The sequence below is a fragment of the Dreissena polymorpha genome, chromosome 8 (assembly GCF_020536995.1).
Source record: "Dreissena polymorpha isolate Duluth1 chromosome 8, UMN_Dpol_1.0, whole genome shotgun sequence".
NCBI classification, from domain to species: domain Eukaryota; kingdom Metazoa; phylum Mollusca; class Bivalvia; order Myida; family Dreissenidae; genus Dreissena; species Dreissena polymorpha.
This window is the reverse complement of record NC_068362.1, coordinates 42,533,025-42,556,556: the sequence shown is the minus strand read 5'-3', so window position 1 is coordinate 42,556,556 and position 23,532 is coordinate 42,533,025. Positions and strand designations below refer to the sequence as shown.

Sequence of the window (23,532 nt, the reverse complement as noted above, 5' to 3'; positions counted from 1 at the left end):
CTAGGCGTATGTGTTCTTGAGTTATCATCCGGAAACCATTTTACTATTTCGGGTCACGGTGACCTTGACCTTTGACCTAGTGACCTCAAAATGAATAGGGGTCATCTGCAAGTCATGATCTATCTAACGATTAAGTTTTATGATCCTAGGCTTATGCGTTCTTGAGTTATCATCCGGAAACCATTTTACTATTTCAGGTCACCATGACCTAGACCTTTGACCTAGTGACCTGAAAATCAATAGGGGTCATTTGCGAGTCATGATCAATCTACCTATGAAGTTTCATGATCCTAGGCATATGCGTTCTTGAGTTATCATCCGGAAACCATTTTAATATTTCGGGTCACCGTTACCTTGACCTTTGACCTAGTGACCTCAAAATCAATAGGGGTCATCTGCAAGTCATGATCAATCTACCTATGAAGTTTCATGATCCTAGGCCCAAGCGTTCTTGAGTTATCATCCGGAAACCACATGGTGGACGGACCGACCGACCGACCGACATGTGCAAAGCAATATACCCCCTCTTCTTCGAAGGGGGGCATAAATATATTCTTTGACATGCGTTTGTGTTGAAATGTTCAGTTTCAGTGCTCATTTTATCAATCTCTTGCACGACGGTTACATTACATTCACCTCTGTGTTGGGCTCAGAACGGACTATTGTTATGAAAGCGTCTCATTCATGTCATGATCATACCAAGCGTTTATCATTAAGGTTACAGTATACTAAACAATCTTTTGCCTGACGGTTACATTGCATTCAATGCATTTAAGAAAACCATCTCATACCATGATATCTTATATCAGTCTGAATTCATTCTTATAAAATTGATATGGTTTTTTGATGTTAAGAAACCAACATACATACACACGTCGAAGCAATTCCTAACGTCACTCAATAAACATTATGTTCAATTATTTACATATGTAAAGTGCGTGCAATGATTGCATCTGCGTAAATGGGCAATAAAATAGTTCCAAAGAGTTGCATTAAAACTCGCAAGTATTTGCACGATTTATCGTACATTTTAAAGTCATATTTCTTAATTGAATGCATGCGATCTTAAATATCCAATCAAATATACATTGAATGCGTTTGTTCGGTTTTAGCTATTTTATAGACAAAATGGCGTGCTGAGCCTTTCGCAGAGTTGTATGTGAGAGCAAAGAACGACAACTCTGCGTGGAGATTGTCATTTTATTAGTCCACTTGCATATAAGTGCCTATTACGTGTACTTTATAAAGATGGAAAGAAAAGGCTTTTTTTTCACATACACAATGGAGTAAAAATTATGTTACAGGCCATTTGCCCTTAATAACTATCATATTACAATACTAGTTTGCCTGTACTTTGATGACGCCCATAAATCTATATTTTCAGTTACCAATAACAAAACAATATTTTGTCCAAGTTATTTTAAACATTAACTGTGTTTGATATGATATTCTGTGAACAAAATACGGCTCAAAATTTTTAATTTTATGAAAAAAGGAGTAGCCAACTCTTTAAAAATGGCAAACTATGTTAAATTGGGATATTGTGAGCTACTATTAGACTTGCTTAATATGTATGTTAAATTTGCATTGATATGTACACTGATGTCTCAATTACCAGTTTTTAATCATAGTGGTTTTTATACTATATTTGTTCTAATCAGAATTTACAAATACCAACAGACTGGAAGCAGACTAAACTTGAGCCATATTCAGGACAACTGGGCTTAATGAATATGTATAGGACCACATTTGCCTGTGCAGTCCACACAGGCTAACTTGAGACTACACTTTCCATCAAGACATGATTTTTGTTTAGAAATAATTTCTTTAAAGCGAAAATTTCCTCAAAAATGGAAAGCATTATCCCTGATAATTCTGAGTGCACACTGCACAGGCTAATCTGTGGATGGTACATAACATGCATTAAGCACCCTTTTCCCATAACAAGGCTCACCTGGTTTCATCTTGTACAACTCTGTAACAGACTGTAGGAGGATTTACTTTGAGCCTCATACCGAGAAAACAGGGCTTTATAAATTGTGCACTAAGTGTCTGCCTAGATAAGCCTACCGTAGGTTTCCACGTATAGCGCGCTGTGTTTTACCTCCAAAATTCAAATTAAAAAGCTGGTGCGCGCTATACATTGATACAACGCCATCCTGGCTGCTAGATTGGTAAAAAATATGTTGTGTAATCATAAATAATCAAAATAGCCGCCATGTTTTTTTCCAGAAAACTACCACCCTATAATCGTACAGACTGAGGGGCCATTGTCGAAACAACTGGTAGATATGAATGCGGTAGAAGAAGTTTTGGTAAAAAATAAATATGTTTGAATAAACTTGCGGACATTTCTTTGTTTGTGTTTACACTTCTTAATTGATGAATTCCGATGGGGATTGTTGTCGACATTCCGGAGAGCAGGCAAGGGTAGGTGCGAATGAGGTCTTTTTTGCATGTACGGTAGGTGTGAAAGGGGGTCATTTTTCACTTCATAATTGGCAGATGTTATTGAGTAATATGTGCCACGACTTGTTAAGACGCTAATTGACATTTGAGACACTAATTGACACTTGAGACCGTGAAGATATGCAAATGCATTTTGTGTGTATAAATATTGAATGTTGAACAGTGGTGTACCTCAACAACTGTATCCCCGTCTCCCATGCGACATTCAAATTTACCGGTAATGCCCATGCTTTCCCCGAGGAAAAATCACACGATGTACACTATTCTTTTTTTCTCACGTTTTTCAGGAAATGCACGTGGACTTTTAATCTTTTGCTAGAAAATTACAAAATTGTCAGAAAAGTATAGTGCTATGCAACCCATGCTCCTAATCATAATGACCCTTCCTATTTTGAATGCTTAATTAAGCTTTCCAATGCCCCAGATTATTGGATTGTGCAATAGTACAATGGCGGCCATTTTCAGTCCGAATTGGTGGTTTTATTGTCTTTAAATATTTTTTTTCTCCCTTTTTGCATTTAAAAAACAGCCTGCGCGCTATACACGGGTGCGCGCTATACGTGGAAACCTACGGTAACAACTTAAAATGAAAGACTACATAATTTTTAATTTGATACTCGGCAATTTTAACTGTAAAACAATACAACTTTTAACATGACACTGAACAACTTAAAATATGAGACTGTACATATTTAAATGTGCACATCTTATTACGCGAGACTAAACAACATGCAATAGACAATACAACAAGTCATAAGACACAATACTGTAAGTATATGAGTACTTGATCACACACGTTTTGCCTATGGATTAGACAGAAATGCAAAAACAGATGAAAGTCTATGGTGAATTAAGTATATGATATTCTGTCTTGCTACCAGGGGCCATTATACTAGTAATTATAGCCTATTCTGGTTAAATTTTTTATATGTACGTGATATTGAATCGATTGATGTCTACATTTTATGCAATTGTTTTTGTAAGACAGACCTCAGATGTAAAGTTTAGTCACTGGCGTTGAAAGTGTGTGCATAAGGATATAAAAGCAGTATAGTGATATTGTCTTCGCAAACATCCGGTTTCTAATTTAAATAAAAGTCATAATCAGTTATACGTGAACACAAATACTTAACAATTTATAATTTTTGATTTGTATTTTGATTGTACTAAGTTTCAACTTATACAGCTTAATAAGGCAAGTAACTCATTGTTGCAACCTATCAAACACTTTTTTTGGCAAATAATGCATTGTAAATTTTAACCAGTAAATATTTATAAAACAAGGGCTGTTTGTAAAACATGCATGCCCCCCATATGGGCTCTCCGTTGGAGTGACAGCCATTGTGTGAATATGTTTTTTGTCACTGTGCCCTTGACCTTTGACCTAGTGACCTGAAAATCAATAGGGGTTATCTGCCAGTCATGAATAGTGTACCTATGAAGTTTCATGATCCTAGACATAAGCGTTCTTGAGTTATCATCCGGAAACCATTTTACTATTTCAGGTCACCATGATATTGACCTTTGACCTAGTGACCTTAAAATCCATAGGGGTCATCTGCGAGTCATGATCAATCTACCTATCAAGTTTCATGATCCTAGGAATAAGCGTTCTTCAGTTATCATCTGGACACCATTTTACTATTTCGGGTCACGGTGACCTTGACCTTTGACCTAGTGACCTCAAAATCGATAGGGGTCATCTGTGAGTAATGATCAATGTACCTATGAAGTTTCATGATCCTAAGCATAAGCGTTCTTGAGTTATCATCTGGAAAGCATTTTACTATTTCAGGTCACCATGACCTTGACCTTTGACCTAGTGACCTGAAAATCAATAAGGGTCATCTGCAAGTCATGATCAATGTACCTATCAAGTTTCATGATCCTAGGCATAAGCGTTCTTGAGTTATTATCCGGAAACCATTTAACTATTTCTGGTCACTGTGACCTTGACCTTTGATATAGTGACCTCAAAATCAATAGGGTTCAACTGCGAATCATGATCAATCTACCTATCAAGTTTCATGATCCTAGGCATAAGCGTTCTTGAGTTATCATCCGGAAACCATTTAACTATTTCGGGTCACTGTGACCTTGACCTTTGACCTAGTGACCTGAAAATCAATAGGGGTCATGTGCGAGTCATGATCAATGTACCTATGAAGTTTCATGATCCTAGGCCCAAGCGTTCTTGAGTTATCATCCACAAACCACCTGGTGGATGGACCGACCGACAGACCGACCAAAAAAAAGTTGTTTCAGATTCGTAAGTTTTCGTTTTAGTTATGATATTTGTGAGGAAACAGTAATACTGAACATTAACCATGCTCTAATATAGCCATTATATGCATCTTTTGACGATTTTAAAACCTAAAAATTATAAAGCGTTGCAACACGAAACGATTGAATAATTTGGAGAGTTCTGTTTTTGTCGTTAAAATTTGTGCAACTACGAAGATTGCTTATATAAGGTATAAAATACATTAAGTTTGTGTACTCGGCGGAATAGCTCAGCTAGGCTAAAGCGTTTTTACTTCAGGACTCTGGCAGGACTCCAGGGGTCACTGGTTCGAAACCTGCTCCGGGCAATGTTCTTTTCCTTTTTTAAAATTTTTTTCTTGATTTTTTACTGGAGCTTTTACGATCCAATGTTTACATTTATCAATATAAAGCATTTAATGAATAAGTTAAAAAAATGCCAAAATCTGTGAAAAGGCCCCTTTAAACCATTTCGTATTAAAACATTAAAAGTGTTGGCTAATGCTTTAATAACCTGTAAATTCATAATTATTATTCTTACTATAACTTTCAGTGTAATTTTATAAGCCAAATTGCCGCTCATCAATATTAGAAGCTTTCTTCCCAGATTAGCATGTTAAATCCACATAAGCAAATCATGGAGGACACTTTCTGACGATACTGGATGTTCACAAAAGAAGATACTTATTTTCAACAAAACATACCTTTAAAGAGGTAATTGTTGTCCCTAAGTAGCCTGTGCGGACTGCACAGGCTAATCTGGGACTACAATCTAAGCACATGCATTAAGCCCTATTTTTCCACAGTGTGGCTCATGTCTTAAGCCAGTTTTTTCCTGCATAACAACAAAAAAGAATGGAAAATCATCTTGTTAAAAGTAATAAATGGTTTATTGTTCTCATAATCATAAACGGTTAACTTTTACAATTCATTCACAGAGGATTTACTGTTGATACAAGTTTCAACAAGCAAATTCGTTGAATTGATATCCCCTGCCAATATGCTTCTGGACACAAAAGTGTTATATTTATCACTCAAAAAAGCATTTTTTCAAGATACAAAGTGCCATAACTCTGTTATAAACAGATGGTGTACAACGCCGTTTGGCGTGCATCATTCTCTTATCAATATATATACTCATACCAAGTTTCAATGCAATCCGCTAAAGCACTTCCAAGATATGGCTCCGAACAAATGGATGGACGGAAAGACAGACGGACAGACAATGCCAAAACAATATCTATCCACCTATGGCGGGGGATAATAATAAATGGGAGGCAACAACTTCATATTAATGTATTCCCAAAGTTACAAAAACACACACATCATTTTTACCATGCCTTTACAGGTCTTTGGTGTTAAACTCTGTTTAAATTCACACTAGACAACAGTTCCAAAGTAAACCATCATGTCATAAAAGTTGTAAGATATATTACAAATTAGTAAAATATGAAACAATTTAATGGCAACAACTCACTGCTGGTACATATTGACAGTTCTCGCCCTTGTTAGTGTAAGCTAAATTAATTAAAGGCCACAATATACTAAATGATTTCCCTATATAATTCAATGTAAAAGCGTCAACTTAAAGAGAAAATAAATGCAACATTTTGAACATAGAGACCACCATAACCAAACTTTTACTGAAAGTTCATTCTAAGTTGAATCAATTTAAGCAATAAAAAAGATATGTCATGTTAAAACCAAACATTAACTTTACTCAAATCAAACTCTACTTCTTTTGCGCCTTAAATTTTGCGGCCATTTTCTAGTGCAATGTAACTGTTTTCAGGTCAAACTTGTACTTTAGTCTCTAACTTTATCATATGTCAGGGATTAAATACTGAGCACCTTTTCTTTCCCTTCCAATATATCCAAGAGATAAAGCCAGAACACCAGTCTAAAGTGTAAAACATGGCTTCGAGTAAAATATGATTTTTTTAGTCAGTACAGCCCTACATGAAACAATTATTTAGTATAATGTAACCTATAAAACAACCTGAACTGTTTAAAACGCAAAAAATATGCACTTCCTTATCATTTTTCATCTATCCTCAATGTGCATGCCAAACTTCAGATTGATCCTTTACGTAGAAATGTTTGAACAATGAAAATTATTATAATAATGCCTGATAAGACATATGGCTTCCATTGTCGGTGCTTAAATTTATAAAGGGCTTTCAAGAGCAAATAATATTAACTTATATAACAGAATACAGTGAATATACTGTAAACTTCTTATATGTTTATCGAAGAAGAAATATAATATTATTAAAACGTGTTTGGGCTTCTTTCAGTGCGAATTTGTGAGTTTAGATGTGCTCAATACGAGATTCTGTACTTTTTATTATCCCTAGGCCATAGGCGGAGGGATACTGTTTTGCGTTGTCTGTCAGTCCTTCCGTCCGTCCGTCTTTCCGTCCGTCCGCCCGTCTGTCCGGAGCCATATCTTGTAAGTGCTTTGGCGGATTTCATTGAAACTTGGTATGAGTATGCATATGGATAAGAGGATGATCCACGCCAAATGGCATTGTACACCATCCGTTAATAATAGAGTTATGGCCCTTTGTATCTTGAAAATGCTTTTTGTGTGTCCGGAGCCATATTTTTGAAGTGCTTTGGCCGATTTTATTGAAACATGAAATGAGAATATATATGGATAAGAGGATGATGCACGCCAAATGGCAGTGTACACCATCTGTTCATAACAGAGTTTTGGCCCTTTGTATCTTGAAACATTGTTGTTTTGAGTGTCAAATATAATACTTTTGTGTCCAGAAGCATATTGGTGTGTGCTATCAATTCAACGAATTTGCTTGTTTTAATTATTTTCCCATACAAATTTTCCAATTTAATTATTTTTCTTTACACTTTTCAATACTCGTTAACTCCATGAAACAAAATGCATTTATTCCATGAAACTAACAAGAACGCATAATATCCTGTGAAAAAATGGTGGTTTTATGTAAATCATGCTCCTTTGTGACGGGGCCTGTTTTGACTAAAAAAACAACACTGTATACTCAATGAAAACTTAACACCTCCTCGCAATAAGACTCTATACGGCATTAGATGGAATAGATTCCAATCAAATAGGCTTAATTAAATATCTTACAGCTTTACAAAAACTCAAGGCCTGCATGGGGATGACAGAAATTATTGCGGTGTTGTGTTTCTGAGGTGTCTGTATCGGTAAGTTGGAAAGCATCGAGCTGGAGAAGGGTTAGAGTTATTGATCATCAAGTAAAATAAGTTGTACTGAAAACACGATATACACAAGAATAGACGCCATTTTACCTTCTGTGAAATCATATCATATCATTCTCGTACACTTCACTTATTTATACACTGCAAAAACACTATTATTCGCGGGACATTATTTTTTATTGATTTTAAGGGTTAAACGATCCACAAATTAAATACAAACACACTGGAAAATAACTTACACAAATTCCATATTTATTGTTTCCAAACTGAGAAAGTCATGCATTAACTACCACGTCCATGAAAGTCTTTTTTTAACCACGAAATAACATGCGGACGAATATATATGATTTTACAATAAACAAACAATTTAAAAGGATATTTTACCTTATGTAAATTCATACCATTCTTTGCCACCTCATCTTAATAAACAGGAAATACACAAGCAGGGCTTTTCCTTGAGTATTCATGGGTCTGTTTAACGGACCCATACCCAAAGCGTGTTATATGCTGTTTCTTATGGAAATTATATCTAAATTATGTTTCAATTAGATCTAACAAAGTTTATAACTATTATAATAGGATTTTATTCCTATAATTTGAAGTATAATTAAAACTTATATTAAATGTGTTTTTCCCAAATCAATGGACTTTTAGCACAAAACAAATTCAAAATCCCAAACTTGCATTTTTTCCCAAAGTGGCCAAGAAAAGGCCTGACAAAGCGTCTCTTTTACCTTCTGCGTCATGCTTGTCCCCCACATCCTCAGCAACGTTGACCCGACCCAGCAGCAACTGAAGCAGCAGAATAGCTTGATGTATTTCTTGTATGTATATTTAGGACTCACACACACTGATATAAATGTAATAACAATCAATAAGACATGTTCAACATCATAAAATATGGCAAATTAATAAATCTCACATCAAGTCATACATGCCATACGTCCCGATCTCGGCGGGACAGTCCCGCTTTTGGGCCCTTTGTCCCGCCGTCCCGCCATGAGACGATTTGTCCCGACATTCGTAAAAAACGATGTAAGGTGTATAGGTTCCCAATAAAATTCGCTATTCAAGCTCTGTTTCGCTAACACTTAACACCGCTAATCCCTTTATTGCCCCCAATTAACAATCCGATTCTACTTATCGTGTGTACCAGTGTTGTTTATGACACCTTATCAGCAATTTATCGGCTAATTATTGATTTCATCAGGCATTCACACCATGGTGGTCTTCAAGACAGTGGTCGCTTATTGCTATCGATAGTTTTATTATAATGAAATAAATGTTGAAAATGTGTTTATTTTGTATTTGTTTGAAACGGTTTACAAAACAATTGTTTTGTAAAATTAACGCTACGTCATAAATGAGTCTTTTACATTCAATGTTTAGTTCCAATATAGCGGGATATTTCGAATGTGCAATATACCAAAATCGCAACAAACAGTCCAATAAGTAATACCCATCCTGTCTAGTGTAATTGTAATAAAAACAACGAGGTGCTATGCATGACAGTTTGACCCTACTCCAATTAAGCTAAAAACAACGAGGTGCTATGCATGACAGTTTGACCCTACTCCAATTAAGCCGCGACAATTGACAAGTAACAAACTGCGCATGGACACATGCTTAAAAACAACGTGTTGTTATTCATGACAGTTTGACACTACGCCAATACAGCGCCTGACAATTCACAATTCAGTTTAATCTGTGTATATAAGAAGAAAACAAAATACGGAAATGTGTACGGCCGCGCATTCCGTGTGTAACTTATGTAACTGTTCGGTAGATAGTGTACTGTAACCCGTCAACTGGATAGCCTCCCCTGCGTTAATGTTTGCCATTGAAATTGATATAATGAGTATTGTTGTCGTAATGTTCTAGATTTTGTACTCTTAAACAGATGAATATTATCTTCGTTGTTTGCTATTGTCTTATTAAATAACACTGTTATTGTTATGTTTTAGATTTTATGCTTCATATCAGATGTTTTATGTCTTGAATAAAAGTATCAAGAGTTTTTGTTAGTACTATACTGACTATAGTAAAGGTGGAATGATAGATCGTTTTAGGTGTCCTGCTTTTTGGTCAAATGTCCCGACAATTTTTTATGGAATGTCCCGCTTTGGACCTAAAAAATTATGGCATGTATGCATCAAGTGTAATCTTTCTGTAAACGTTGCGTAAAATATCAATATATACTCCTCCAAAGATTACTTAAACAATTTCATATTTTATTAAAAAAGTATTCATCAATATACATTTCTTACATGGCATGGTGTTTATAGAAATGAAAGTCTAAAAATAGCCTCAGTTGCTATGTACATGTGCATATATGTAGAAATATTAAATTTTCAGTTGAAATGCTTTGTTTTTTCATGCAAAGTTTACAAGATCTAAATTTTAGGACCATAATGACACAAAGGTTATGACAACATAACATAATATGCATTAGATCTAATGTTCCAACAAAAACCCTCACATTGTATAATCAGATAACAATATGTTCACATAAATTATTTGTATCTTTAACTACACACACAATGTTGTATTGTTACATCACACACTACTATGTTCGTATGCTAAACAATTAACACATTGTCATTGAAATACTAATCACTAATTACAACAACTAATACATACATGTACACACTATTCCACTCTGAACACCAGGATGTTGTCGTCCCAACTCTGTCCCACAATGATGGATGATGTTGTGCTGCTGTAGCAGACTGACAATGGGTACCTCACTCCATCCTCCCATGTAGCCAGCGTAGTCAGCTTACTCTGCCCCTCCCAGCCCACCTGTAGTACATTGGAGGACAGCTCTGCACAGACCAGCACCTGGCCTGCAGGGGTCACATGTAGACCAGTTGGGTACCTTAGTGCTGGGTCTGTGTATGTAGCCAGGAGTGTGCCATCCCTGGCCAGGGTGAGAAGCTTGTCCTTCCAGTAGCTGGTGATGTACAGCCTGTCTCCTGTGGGACTCACAGCACACTTCTTGACTACTGCAAAACAGAGTAACATCAAGATATTGAATTACTGTAAATGTTAAATAATATTATTAAACATACTGCAGTGATATTGTATTACATATGTGTTGGTTGTTATAAATAGACAATAAACATATGTTAACATATGCATACATTTGAATTATTTAATAGTTATGTGTGGCAATAAATGTCAGTGTTATTGTGTAAAAGTGATATGTTGAAATGCGACTGGTGAGGTAGAAATGAAGTGTTATATACACTTACACAGATGAAATCATTACAAAGATGAAAATAATTACACAGTTCAATCAACATGTGTATATGATTGTTACTTTTTGCTTTAAAAATATATTTCCTACACATGTACGAATATGATAACAATGTACTGACATATAAGAAAATTGACACAAGACATAATTTTTTATTATTATTGTGCAGTGGTACGACTGTAATTGTGTCTGAAAAGTGCTTATAACTAGAAAAATAATTTGGCAAACAACCAATACTGACACTTTTCTATCTAGTAGTGTTGCTTAACAATATAAAAAAAGACAGTTTCTAAAAATTGTTAATTACATTTACATACATTTTTTGTAACACTTCTAAAGATCCAAATTCAAAAATTTAAAGAGCATCTTTTTTATACCATGTTATGAGATTTGTTCATGTATTAAAGATATTGTACATGTAAAGTATTTGTACAACATAATGAAGACCAGGTCAGAAAGTGTCTCTTTCCCAGGAACTCAGTTTCTATTTATAGACATGCCATGTAGTGACAATTAAAATGCTTCATAACTCATGTTTATAAATCAATAATACTGAAAATCTGTCTGGCTATAGCAACAATCAATAAACATATACATTATACACATTTACACTTTCTCAGTTATACATATGATATCAGGATGAGTCCTCCATGATTCTTACCTGTATAAGGACCTGACACATCCTCATACAGTATGCAGACCAGATTCCCACTCAGTGAGTACTTGTACAGTGCTTTACGTGAAGTGATGAACAGGTCCATTTGGTGGTGGGCGATACCTTTACAATCATGTTCTAACTGAACCTTCCTCCCTGGCACCAGCTGGGTTTTGTTTACTGTGATAAACTGGATCCCATGATACACAGACACTGCAACCTCACTGGGTGTGATAACACACATGTCCCATGGCCCAGCAGTCACACCACAGTGACTCACCACCTGGTACTGCTGGTTCAGAAGCTTGACTTTCTGATTACCGCTGTCTGCAACCAGGACCTTTCCATCTGGGAGGACACAGATGGCTTTGATTATGCATTTGTATGAATCACTTGGTATGAACACATTGTGCTTAGACTTTCCCTTGACAGTGAACACCTTGGCAGGATTCCCCTGCACTGATATCGTTGACGGTGATTTTAACCACTCAGGGATGGGTCTGAAAGGATAAAATGAACATTCAAGTCACACAAGTAAAAACATTTGGAAATTGAATATGAAGTTTTGATCATTGTCTCCATATTAATAAAGAAACAGAATAGTGTTTTAGGAATGAACTGCTAGACATATCTGTTAGTGTTTTAACAAATAAGTGTACTCAATTTACCTTAATATACATAGCATTGTAAAAATTAAACACAAAATGTTATGTAGTGTTATACTTTAAATACTAAACCATTTATACTCAATGAAACAGTGTTATACAGCTTATATTTCACAAACCAGGTCATCAGGTACAAACAAATAGGGTCAATACCTTTGCTACAATGATGTAACAAGCGACTCTTAACAAATAACATGTTTGTGTAGACATTATATGAAGTAAGCAGATGTCTACACAGTTACAAACCTTACTTTTCCATACTCTACCCTGTAAATATATTCTTTTATCATCCTAATATAAAATATGGTTTCAGGGACATTTTTTTTAGTTATTTAAATTATATAAGTAAATACAATGTTTTCACATCAGTTTTTTCCACATTGGCATGATTTAACCCTTTGCATGCTGGGAAATTTGTCGTCTGCTAAAATGTCGTCTGCAGAATTTCTAAAATTAGCATTTTCTTCGATTTTTTTCAAAGAATACTATCAGAATAGCAAACAGTTTGGATCCTGATGAGACGCCACGTTCTGCGGCGTCTCATCTGGATCCAAACTGTTTGCAAAGGCCTTTAAAATTCAGCTCCAGCGCTTTAAGGGTTAATAAAAAAAACTTTGCTATAACAAATCAAAAATTGAAATTTTGGGCCTTTTTGTCTCAGCAAAAAAGATATTATTTTGAGAATAAAGCCTAGGTATGTATAACCATTGTGACCACAGGGTTTTTTTTGGCCCGATTTTATAGCCGAAATTCGGCTATGTTCCCAATCCCAAAAAGTATACTTTTTTCCCAAAATGTGGCAAAAAATTCCCAATTGCATTTTTTTTTTTTTTAGAAAGAAGTCTTATGTGTATTTTATCTCAATTTTAATTCAATTACATCTAACAAAGTATTATATGATTTTTTCTTTTAATTTGAATAATTTTAAAGAGTTAAATCAAATTTAGTATTTCCCTAATCAGTGGACTTTTCGTGTGGAAAAAAAGGCTAATGAATTTATTTTCCCAATTTCATGAAAATGCCGATAAAATTCCCAATTCCAAAGCCATGGGCTATCTTCCCAAAAAGTGGAAAAAAAACCCTGGACCAGAGGAACTGGAATTTAACAAAATTTGTAAAAGCCTATATTTATACAATACATATATGTTACTCATCTGGTCTTTATGCCTTCACACATGATTTTTAAAAGTTATTTGTTATATAAGTACTTAATAAGCAAGTGACATACCCCAAGGTGTGACACCAGGTTTATGAATTTAACAAACTTTGTAGAATGCACATACCGTTGCTTTGTGGACTTAACGGAATGCAGGTCACCTGCTGGTTTCAAGTTTGCCCCAATGCTGGATGGAGTATATGGTTTCAGGCTCTTGTCTGAGGTAGGTCTGGATGAATGCAGGTCATCTGCTGGTTTCAAGCTTGCCCCAATGCTGGACGGAGTATATGGTTTCAGAATATTGTCTGATGTAGGTCTGGTGAAGATATGATATACATCTCTGGTATTGTTATCCTGTAAATTACATTAAACAAAAATTATGAAAATGCCACCTTATGGGATTTATCTGTGATTCCATCATTTTGTTCTTTGTTCAATAATAAGAGTTCAACTGACAGTATGTTCTGTATTATAATTATATCTATATATCATTTAGCAATTAAGGTCTACCATGAACATGTCTAGGTATACAAGGCACTTGTTTAACAGCTATCATCATGGTTACCGGGAAACTTTCATTCCAGTAAAAGCCAAAGGGACTTAACTTGTCATGTGTGTAATTTGGATAGACGAATAGCAGGCGCCATGATCAGTGGCAGATAAAGTACCATGGAGACCCAAAGGCAATTAAAATTTTTGGGCCGCATCCAAGGCACCTTCTCAAACTAGTGCCTACTAGAATGCCCATGCCACTTGTCAGCCTGGTGCCTACTAAAATGACAATGCCCCTTGTCAGCCTGGTGCCTACTAGAATGCCCAGGCCCCTTGACAGCCTGGTGCCTACTAGAATGACAGGCCCCTTGACAGCCTGGTACCTATTAGAATGACAGGCCCCTTGACAGCCTAGTGCCTACTAGAATGCCCAGGCCCCTTGACAGCCTGGTGCCTACTAGAATGCCTGTGCACCTTGACAACCTGGTGCCTATTAGAATGATAGGCCCCTTGACAGCCTGGTGCCTATTAGAATGCCCGTGCCCCTTGACAACCTGGTGCCTACTAGAATGTACATGCCCCTTGACAGCCTGATGCCTACTTAAATGCCCATGCCCCTTATCAGCCTGGTGCCTACTAGAATGCCCGTGCCCCTTGACAGCTTGGTGCCTACTAGAATGACAGGCCCCTTGACAGCCTGGTGCCTATTAGAATGACAGGCCCCTTGACAGCCTATTGCCTACTAGAATGCCCAGGCCCCTTGACAGCCTGGTGCCTACTAGAATGCCCGTGCCCCTTGACAACCTGGTGCCTATTAGAATGATAGGCCCCTTGACAGCCTGGTGCCTATTAGAATGCCCTTGCCCCTTGACAACCTGGTGCCTTCTAGAATGTACATGCCCCTTGTCAGCCTGTTGCCTACTAGAAAGCCCGTGCCCCTTGTCAGCCTGTTGCCTACTAGAATGCCCGTGCCCCCTGACAACCTGGTGCCTATTAGAATGCATGTGCACCTTGACAACCTGGTGCCTATTAGAATGCCCAGGCCCCTTGACAGCCTGGTGCCTACTAGAATGCCCGTGCCCCTTGACAACCTGGTGCCTACTAGAATGCCCAGGCCCCTTGACAGCCTGGTGCCTACTAGAATGCCCGTGCCCCTTGACAACCTGGTGCCTATTAGAATAACAGGCCCCTTGACAGCCTGGTGCCTACTAGAATGCCCGTGCCCCTTGACAACCTGGTGCCTATTAGAATGACAGGCCCCTTGACAGCCTGGTGCCTACCAGAATGCCCGTGCCCCTTGACAACCTGGTGCCTATTAGAATGACAGGCCCCTTGACAACCTGGTGCCTATTAGAATGACAGGCCCCTTGACAACCTGGTGCCTATTAGAATGATAGGCTCCTTGACAGCCTGGTGCCTACTAGAATGCCTGTGCCCCTTGACAACCTGGTGCCTATTAGAATGACAGGCCCCTTGACAGCCTGGTGCCTACTAGAATGCCCGTGCCCCTTGACAACCTGGTGCCTATTAGAATGAAAGGCCCCTTGACAGCCTGGTGCCTACTAGAATGCCCGTGCCCCTTGACAACCTGGTGCCTATTAGAATGACAGGCCCCTTGACAGCCTGGTGCCTATTAGAATGACAGGCCCCTTGACAACCTGGTGCCTATTAGAATGATAGGCCCCTTGACAGCCTGGTGCCTACTAGAATGCCCGTGCCCCTTGACAACCTGGTGCCTATTAGAATGACAGGCCCCTTGACAGCCTGGTGCCTATTAGAATGCACGTGCACCTTGTCAGCCTGGTGCCTACTAGAATGTCAATGCCCCTTGTCAGCCTGGTGCCTATTAGAATGTACATGTCCCTTGTCAGCCTGGTGCCTACTAGAATGTTCATTCCCCTTGACAGCCTGGTGCCTACTAGAATGTCCATGCCCCTTGACAACCTGGTACCTACCAGAATGTCCATGGCACTTATCAGTCTGGTGCCTACTAGAATGCATATGCCACTTGACAGCCTGGTGCCCACTAGAACGCCAGTGCCCAGTCAATATTTTCGAAAATGGCTCAAATGGCGCGAGCCCTGTTGCACCCCTTTGATGTAATAGTGTAGTTCAAAATGGCTGCCGCAAAGCGAATACCAAAGATTAAGTTGACAATTTGCACAGGAAAAATTTTGTTCTGCTCTAAACTCGTATATTATACGCACCCCCTACTTGAAGAAAACATTGGCAGATAAAAAAGTGCGTATAATATTCGTAAATTTATGGTACAATCTTTTAGTTAAGCCTACCAGTGGCAAGGCTTGCAAGAAATAAAATATGTCCTTTAATAGGTATAAAATATCATTATAATACTGTAATACAACATAATAATTATCATGTTAGAAATTTACAGAGACAATCAATGGAGAATGTATATTCACGATGTCATGCAGGGGCAAAATTAGTTGTACGACCCATAGGCAGTTTCCTTATCTGTCAAATGGCTCATCCGGGACTGGGTCCATTCTTAAACTTGTTTATTGAATTGTATTTATATTTCTAAGAACACAGTAAAATGTCTGTATATGTATATTTGTTTTTTATTTACAATTAAGTAATCTTTGTTTGCATTTTAAAGCACACCACTTTCGATAAATAATGTCCTTTTGTTTTGTGAAAGTGTTTATTTTAATATTTTCTATTTTTGGCACAAAATATTGAGTGCCAATTATCCAAAAGTGAAACATCTTATACAACAATATTGATGTCAATCACCAGTGTCGTTTATTTCTCACCATTTAGGAGAAGGCCGGGTCCGTTTGGATTGGGAAATATTGCATCCTTTTGACAAAAAACGGGAAATTAATGTTGCTGTTTTTATGCTTTAAATACATTCCAACAATGTTATTTGAAATGTATTATAATAATCTATAGTAAACACACACCATCATTTTAATTAAAACAACTGCATTCAAAATTTAGATGCCTTGACCTGAATGATGCATTGAATTATTTGTGTTGGCAGCGTAGTGAAATAAGATCTTTTCAAACAGCTCTACAGTCAAGTAAGCTCTTTAGCATTGCATTTAGAGTGGCTGGTTTCAATGCGGGAGACCCTGGTTCAATGCCCCATTGGTGCTGAGATTTTTTTCTTTTAAGCAGGCAAGCGTGTTGTGATGACTTTGTATTCATTGAAACAAATTAAAAAGAAGCGCTGCATTTGATTGATAACTGCTTTTATTTATATAGGATTTGAAATGTAAACATTTCATCAATGTATAAATCTAAATTTAACAAGAGCTGTGTTTGTGAAACACAATGCCCCATACTGCGCTTTGAAGCCATATATATGACCTTTGACCTTGAAAGATGACCTTGACCTTTCACCAATCAAAATGTGCAGCTCCATGAGATACATATGCATGCCAAATATCAAGTTGCTATCATCAATATTGCCAAAAGTTATGACCAAGGTTGAAGTTTTGGAATTTGGGACAGAATGACAGACAGACAGGCAAAAAACAATATACCCCCCATCATTCGATCCGGAGGCATAAAAACAAATGAAAGTAGAGAAATGCATAAAAAGTAATCTCTATGTACAGTACACTCCACGCGTTTTCCCCAATTTCCCTCCATACGCCGTGTGCATTAACGCCGAGGGCGATTAAGAAAAGTTTGCGATACGCGGCGTTTGCATGATTTTGGACGCCGCATTGAACGATCGGCAAAATTGATAAGCCGACGCGGTGGCCCTCCGCATTGGCAACACGGGAAAACTACGTGTTTTACGATATAACGATCAATTTAACTTTGTTTGACTTCCTGATTTTCAAATAAAATTACATTTATTACAAGTACATACATTTATTTATTTAAATATATTTATATATATATATATATATATATATATATATATATATATATATATATATATATATATATATATATATATATAATATACCATTAAATAAACAACACCTAAGATAGATCGATCCCCACGTGGTTGTAGAAGTAGTTGTAAGAAAACTCGTTGATTTATGACAAACAAAACATTGTCTTTAAACTTATACTTACCAATTAATATAATCAGTTTGCAACATTGTTTTTATTTTGATAATTTAATCCAAAGTGTTCATGTAAGCAGGTGTTTTTTCTATACTGAACATGTAAACAAATGACCAAGGACCCTAAAAGTCTCGCACATCCGTATGAATTGACAGTTTGACGTTATCAAAGGAAAGCCGCTTCCTGTCTGAAGGCATAACTTACTCAAGTAACCACGTTCAAAGAATGCATTTTAATTGTTGGAACAAAGTCGATTCTCTGCTCACTAATGCATTTATTTTCTCTTTGTAGGTAGGTTATTCCATTGATTGCTAGAAGAAGGTGGTAACTATTGAGTTGATAGTTGTATTAAATATTCACAGTTGTATTCTAATTGCGTCGACATTCAAAACAATGTTTACCAGTAATTATGGACCAAATCGGCAGAGTGACATTCACACAAGTTAATCCCTTTTGTCAAAACACCGCAGACAGCAGTCTACACAATAGGTCAGTAGACAAGCTTTGCGTGTTTTCATAACATCAAACACTTAATCCAGTTCCGCCCAGATGTCTTCTTTAATCAGTTTACAGTACAATTACTGTTAAAATAATTACTCTACTAAAATACCGTAACGATAAAGATTCGGCGTGTTCAATTTTAAATTATTTTGTAGGAAATATCAACTTATTCGCAATATAATTTTGTTAAAATATACCTAAGAAACTTTTAACCAAAATCAACAGAATTAAGTATTCTCTGCTCTACAAAGTTTGTATCAAAAAATCAAACGCTTTGCAGGAGTATACCTAGACCTTGCACATTGCAGCATAATTTTCGTGCGCTTTTGTCGGGAAATATACATGATGACTGTATATTGGAAGAATTTGCAAACGTCGTGCTAACATTAAAAATCGTAGTTAGATAGACTAATATTGTAGACGTACCTGTGAATTAAAAAACATAATTTTTATACGCATTAATTTTCTATACAATTATCTTTATTTTTATACAGTATTTAAACAATATTTAATAACAATGTTGTTATTTTTTGGCATGTCCAGTAGTACACTGCTAACGCGGTGTTGTGCGGCGGTCGCTGATAAGAACGGAAATTGTCTGCATTTAGCAACTAGGCTAAAGTAATACACGCTGCGTGTATTAGCGAACTCGGCGGAACGCCACGTTTTACCTCGCTTTTAAACTCCGCGTAAACACTCGCTAGCACGAAAATAACCGCGGAGTGAGCGAGTTTTTTGGGGAAAACGTGTGGAGTGTACTGTACATGTACTAGTGGTGTTAAGGCAAGGTTTTAAATAAACCTGAATGCCTTGTATTGCCTCTATAAAAATCATTGCGCTGTAGAATAAAGTACAAGGAACCTTTACAAACATATACAATAGAACTTGCCTGAACTATAGTAATATACAACTCTTTATAGTAACATATATAACAAAACCTGCCCGAACTATAGTAATTCAAGGGCAAATAACTCTTGCACATCTTCACGTTATGGTGATTAATAAAGTTTTAATTTAATCGCTTGAAATTTTTCTAGGAGAAGTTAGGTCTTAAAAATGTATGTTGACAAGCCGACCGACTGACCAATATAATGACTCAAATACACCTCCTCTCTGAAGCTGTAAACTTGAAACAGGTGTATGCATCAGCATATCTGTGTTTTTATCTTATTACAAGTACTTTTCCATGTGATAGATGTTCTGTTTTATTTTGTTATTACTAACTCTTGATTTGAGTTTAGAAAAAAAACCATTAAAATTTAAATCTGGGTATAAAAACGCATACAATAAATTAATCCAAAAATATATATCAATGTAAGGACTGATTTGAATTTCAGTTTCCAAGCAGATACATGTATCATATTACCAGTTTGATCAGTGCTTTACCACTCTCTTGAACGCAATCAAGGTTAGCATGATCTAAATCCTAAAGTGAAACTTCTGTTTCAAGGACAAATTCTCTTAAAACTAGCCAAATTTTCCGGTCTTGTTTTACCGGTATGTCAATGTAGAAATTCATTCATATGAAAACATCTTCATATTACGTGAGTCGCATGTCATAGCAAGCACACTGCACCCCGCATACTGCCGGACATAAGGTGATCACAATATTTGGCTTGAGCTAAAATGTTTTGAAATTCCCACATACATAAAATACAAAACAATTAATGCATGTTAAACATATTTATGAAGAAAAGTTTAGGAGAACATCTCCACACAAGATTGTGTCTCAGTGCTCCAGCTAGGATTTGAAAATGGCAGGGGGGGGGGGGGCTTTTTTGTCAAAAGGTCGCTTTGAACGCGCAGCATTTTGTCAAAAGGGCACTTTCGAGCGCGTGGTCGTTTCAGGAATGCTTCCTGTTGCATGTTAATTTATATGTAATTAGTAATTGTTAAAATATGTTATTCCCATTATTATTAAAACATTATTAAACCATTCAAATACAATGTCTACAATAAGGAATGAATTAAATACAATGTAATAAGAGATTTATTAATTATCATATATAAAAAAAATGCAAAAAAATAAAAAAACTTTTTGTTAAGGGCAGGGGGGGGGGCCTTAGGAAGGGTAGGGCCAAGGTTCGGAGGGGCAGGGCGGAACGCCCTTCAATTAAGGCCTAGCTGGAGCACTGGTGTCTACAGACGTACAGACAGACAGACACACATGATGATAAAAATATACCCCCTTTAGATTGTAGAGGTGGAATAACACAATCATCACAGCAAACATTTTGTTTATCTATATCAGTACCTTTAATTTGTCCACTCTGTGAGGAATGGGCCTTGTACCAGGCACAGCATCGTCTAAGCCAGCCCTCCTACCAGGCACAGCATCGTCCAGGCCAGCCCTCCTACCAGGCACAGCATCGTCCAGGCCAGCCCTCCTACCAGGCCTATCATCAAATTAGTTCAGAGTTAGATTGATGCAATATGCACATACCATTTCTGAAAATATGTTAATGTATGTGACAAACAACTTGTATTTTTCTGCATTCAATTTGATGATATGAAAAATCGCTGTTTTTACAGATAATACATGCATGTTTTTACCCAAGTTAATATATTACACAGGAGAGTTACTTGAACTTGAAATATTGGGCCATAAAATTCCAACACATTCTGTTTTTAATAAAGTCACTTGTATGAATAGCAATAAGCAATGCTGATTGTAAAAACGCCCATTGCATGAATGCCTGTAAGATTCCCTTGTGTGCCCATTAGTCGCCGCTAAGGTGATAACAACATCACTGGTACAGGCTTTATTCTTGATAAAAGGGGCCATTAGGGACAAATAAGGAATAAGCGATGGTAAGCTTATTCAAACAGATTTTGAAAAGCTAGTTTAAGAGTAAAATTATAGAACATAGTGTTTAAACAAATGTCACAACAAATCGTCTCAAATGGAGACAGTGTTACAAACAGCCCAAAAGCAGGACTGTCCCGCTAAAAGGGACATACAGCATGTAAGGTTATAAGTGTCTTTGAGTGGTCCCCTTAGTGATTGCATTTGGTTCCCTTCGTGATTGCATTTGGTCCCCTTAGTGATTGCATTTTGTCCTCTTATTGATTTCATTTGGTCTCATCAGTGATTGCATTTTGTCCCCTCAGTGATTGCATTTGGATATTTGTTATCAAATTACTATCATTAACTATGGAAGGAGTTTCAATGGTAGGACTTGTACTTGTTGATGTTTGTTTATTTAATCACGCTTGCTTAAAAATATCTAAAGTTTTCGTTTGGACAGGTTTTTGCTTAGGAATCTTTTCACTTTATATTTCAAATTGTGTGAAATATTTGTTTTCCATTCAGTAGAATCACAAAACGCTTGAATCGCAAATATATAAGCAGCTGACTAACAACGGGAATATCGGGCGCACAAATAATGTTGACGTTATCCAAATCGAGGTACAGTATAGTCTAAAACCCGTACCAGACCGGATCGGATTGTTAAAAAGTAAAATTGCCGATGTAATTTGCATTTTTCTTCCCGATTGGGAATGTTTAGAAAATTTTGGGAAAAAAGTATACTTTATAATGCGATAAGGAATATAGCCTAATTTCGGCTATAAAATTCGGGAAAAGAAAAAACCTGTTGACAATATTCACGTGTCATGGTAAATATTCAAATGTCCTGCCTCATGCTCATAATTGTCTCCTTTTGGCCTACAAACAATTAATGACAATTATCTTTTGAACTTAAATTAAGAAAAAGTTGGCAGAAATCCAGGAAAAGTAGCAGTGTCTATAAAGGATGCAAGAGGTTACGAGAAACATTAACAGGTTAACCTTTTCCATAACAGGTTATTAACTGAAAAACCTTTAGTAGTAAAAATGTTTAAGTAAAAGTTAAACATTTCATAACGCTTGTTAATGTTTTCTATTGAAATGAAACTAATTTGAGATTGCTTGTGTTGATAACATATCAGTTTCTTAATAAAAATGAATTTTATCATTAATTTTAATAACTTTAAAAATGTATGCTTAATTTTGGATAAATTTTTATTGCGTAAAAGCATTTAAGTTAAAAGTTATGTTGTTTTAACTAGTCCCCAGCGCAAATTAGTGCAAATTGGTAGTATGTCGCACGCAAACCGTATAAAATCATACAAATTATTCCATGAAAAAGCAATACAAAAAAATTCAGGTTAACCTTTTCCTGAAAATGTAACCCGTAGTAGTTTGGTAGTTTAATCGTCAAAAGATGCGTATAATGGCTATATTAGACTATGGTTAATGTTCAGTATTACTGTTTCCTCACGAATATCATAACTTACACTAAAATTTGCAAATCTGAAACAACTTTTTTCAATTTTGTCAATTTACCAAAACGTGAAAAGATCCTTTTAAAAATGACATTGATGTCCAAGACTTTACAAACACAAGCATTTTTATAAATACCTGGAGTCCACTTTGAATTTTTGTGAAAGGCTGTCTTCTTCTCTGGACACTGGCCATTTCACTCCATGTTCCTTTCCAAGTACATTATGTTTTGTAAACAAATTGTCATGTAAGTCAAGACACTTTCTACAGAAGAAATATTTACACCTTTCACAGTAAAATTCAGCATGAATCACACTATTTTTGTCTTTGCAGGTACTACATAAGGAGTCAGGCACAATGTCACATCCCTTCTCAATAGAAGACCCAGAAAATGATGCCATTTTGTAAGTTATTTGTTAAACATTAACTGCACTTTCTAATTGCAAGTAAAACTACTTAACCTATCTCCAAATATAGAAATAAATTCTACACACACAGATGTTGCTTAAAAGTTCACTTTTTATAAAGATTTTAAACTTATCAGAAACAATC

The 23,532-nt window shown here is 36.4% G+C and overlaps 1 protein-coding gene across 1 annotated transcript in view; it reads right to left on the bottom strand.

Moving 5' to 3' along the window:
- LOC127840472 (uncharacterized) overlaps positions 1-23,532 on the bottom strand; it is a 58,571-nt gene that overhangs the window by 532 nt on the left and 34,507 nt on the right. The window contains exons 4-9 of the mRNA XM_052368890.1: positions 23,119-23,189; positions 20,971-21,112; positions 13,801-14,027; positions 11,859-12,352; positions 10,687-10,784; positions 8,673-8,730 (exon numbers count right to left, since the gene is read on the bottom strand). Of these exons, the coding sequence (XP_052224850.1) occupies positions 8,673-8,730; positions 10,687-10,784; positions 11,859-12,352; positions 13,801-14,027; positions 20,971-21,112; positions 23,119-23,189 (1,090 nt within the window). The remainder of the gene's footprint in view (positions 1-8,672; positions 8,731-10,686; positions 10,785-11,858; positions 12,353-13,800; positions 14,028-20,970; positions 21,113-23,118; positions 23,190-23,532) is intronic.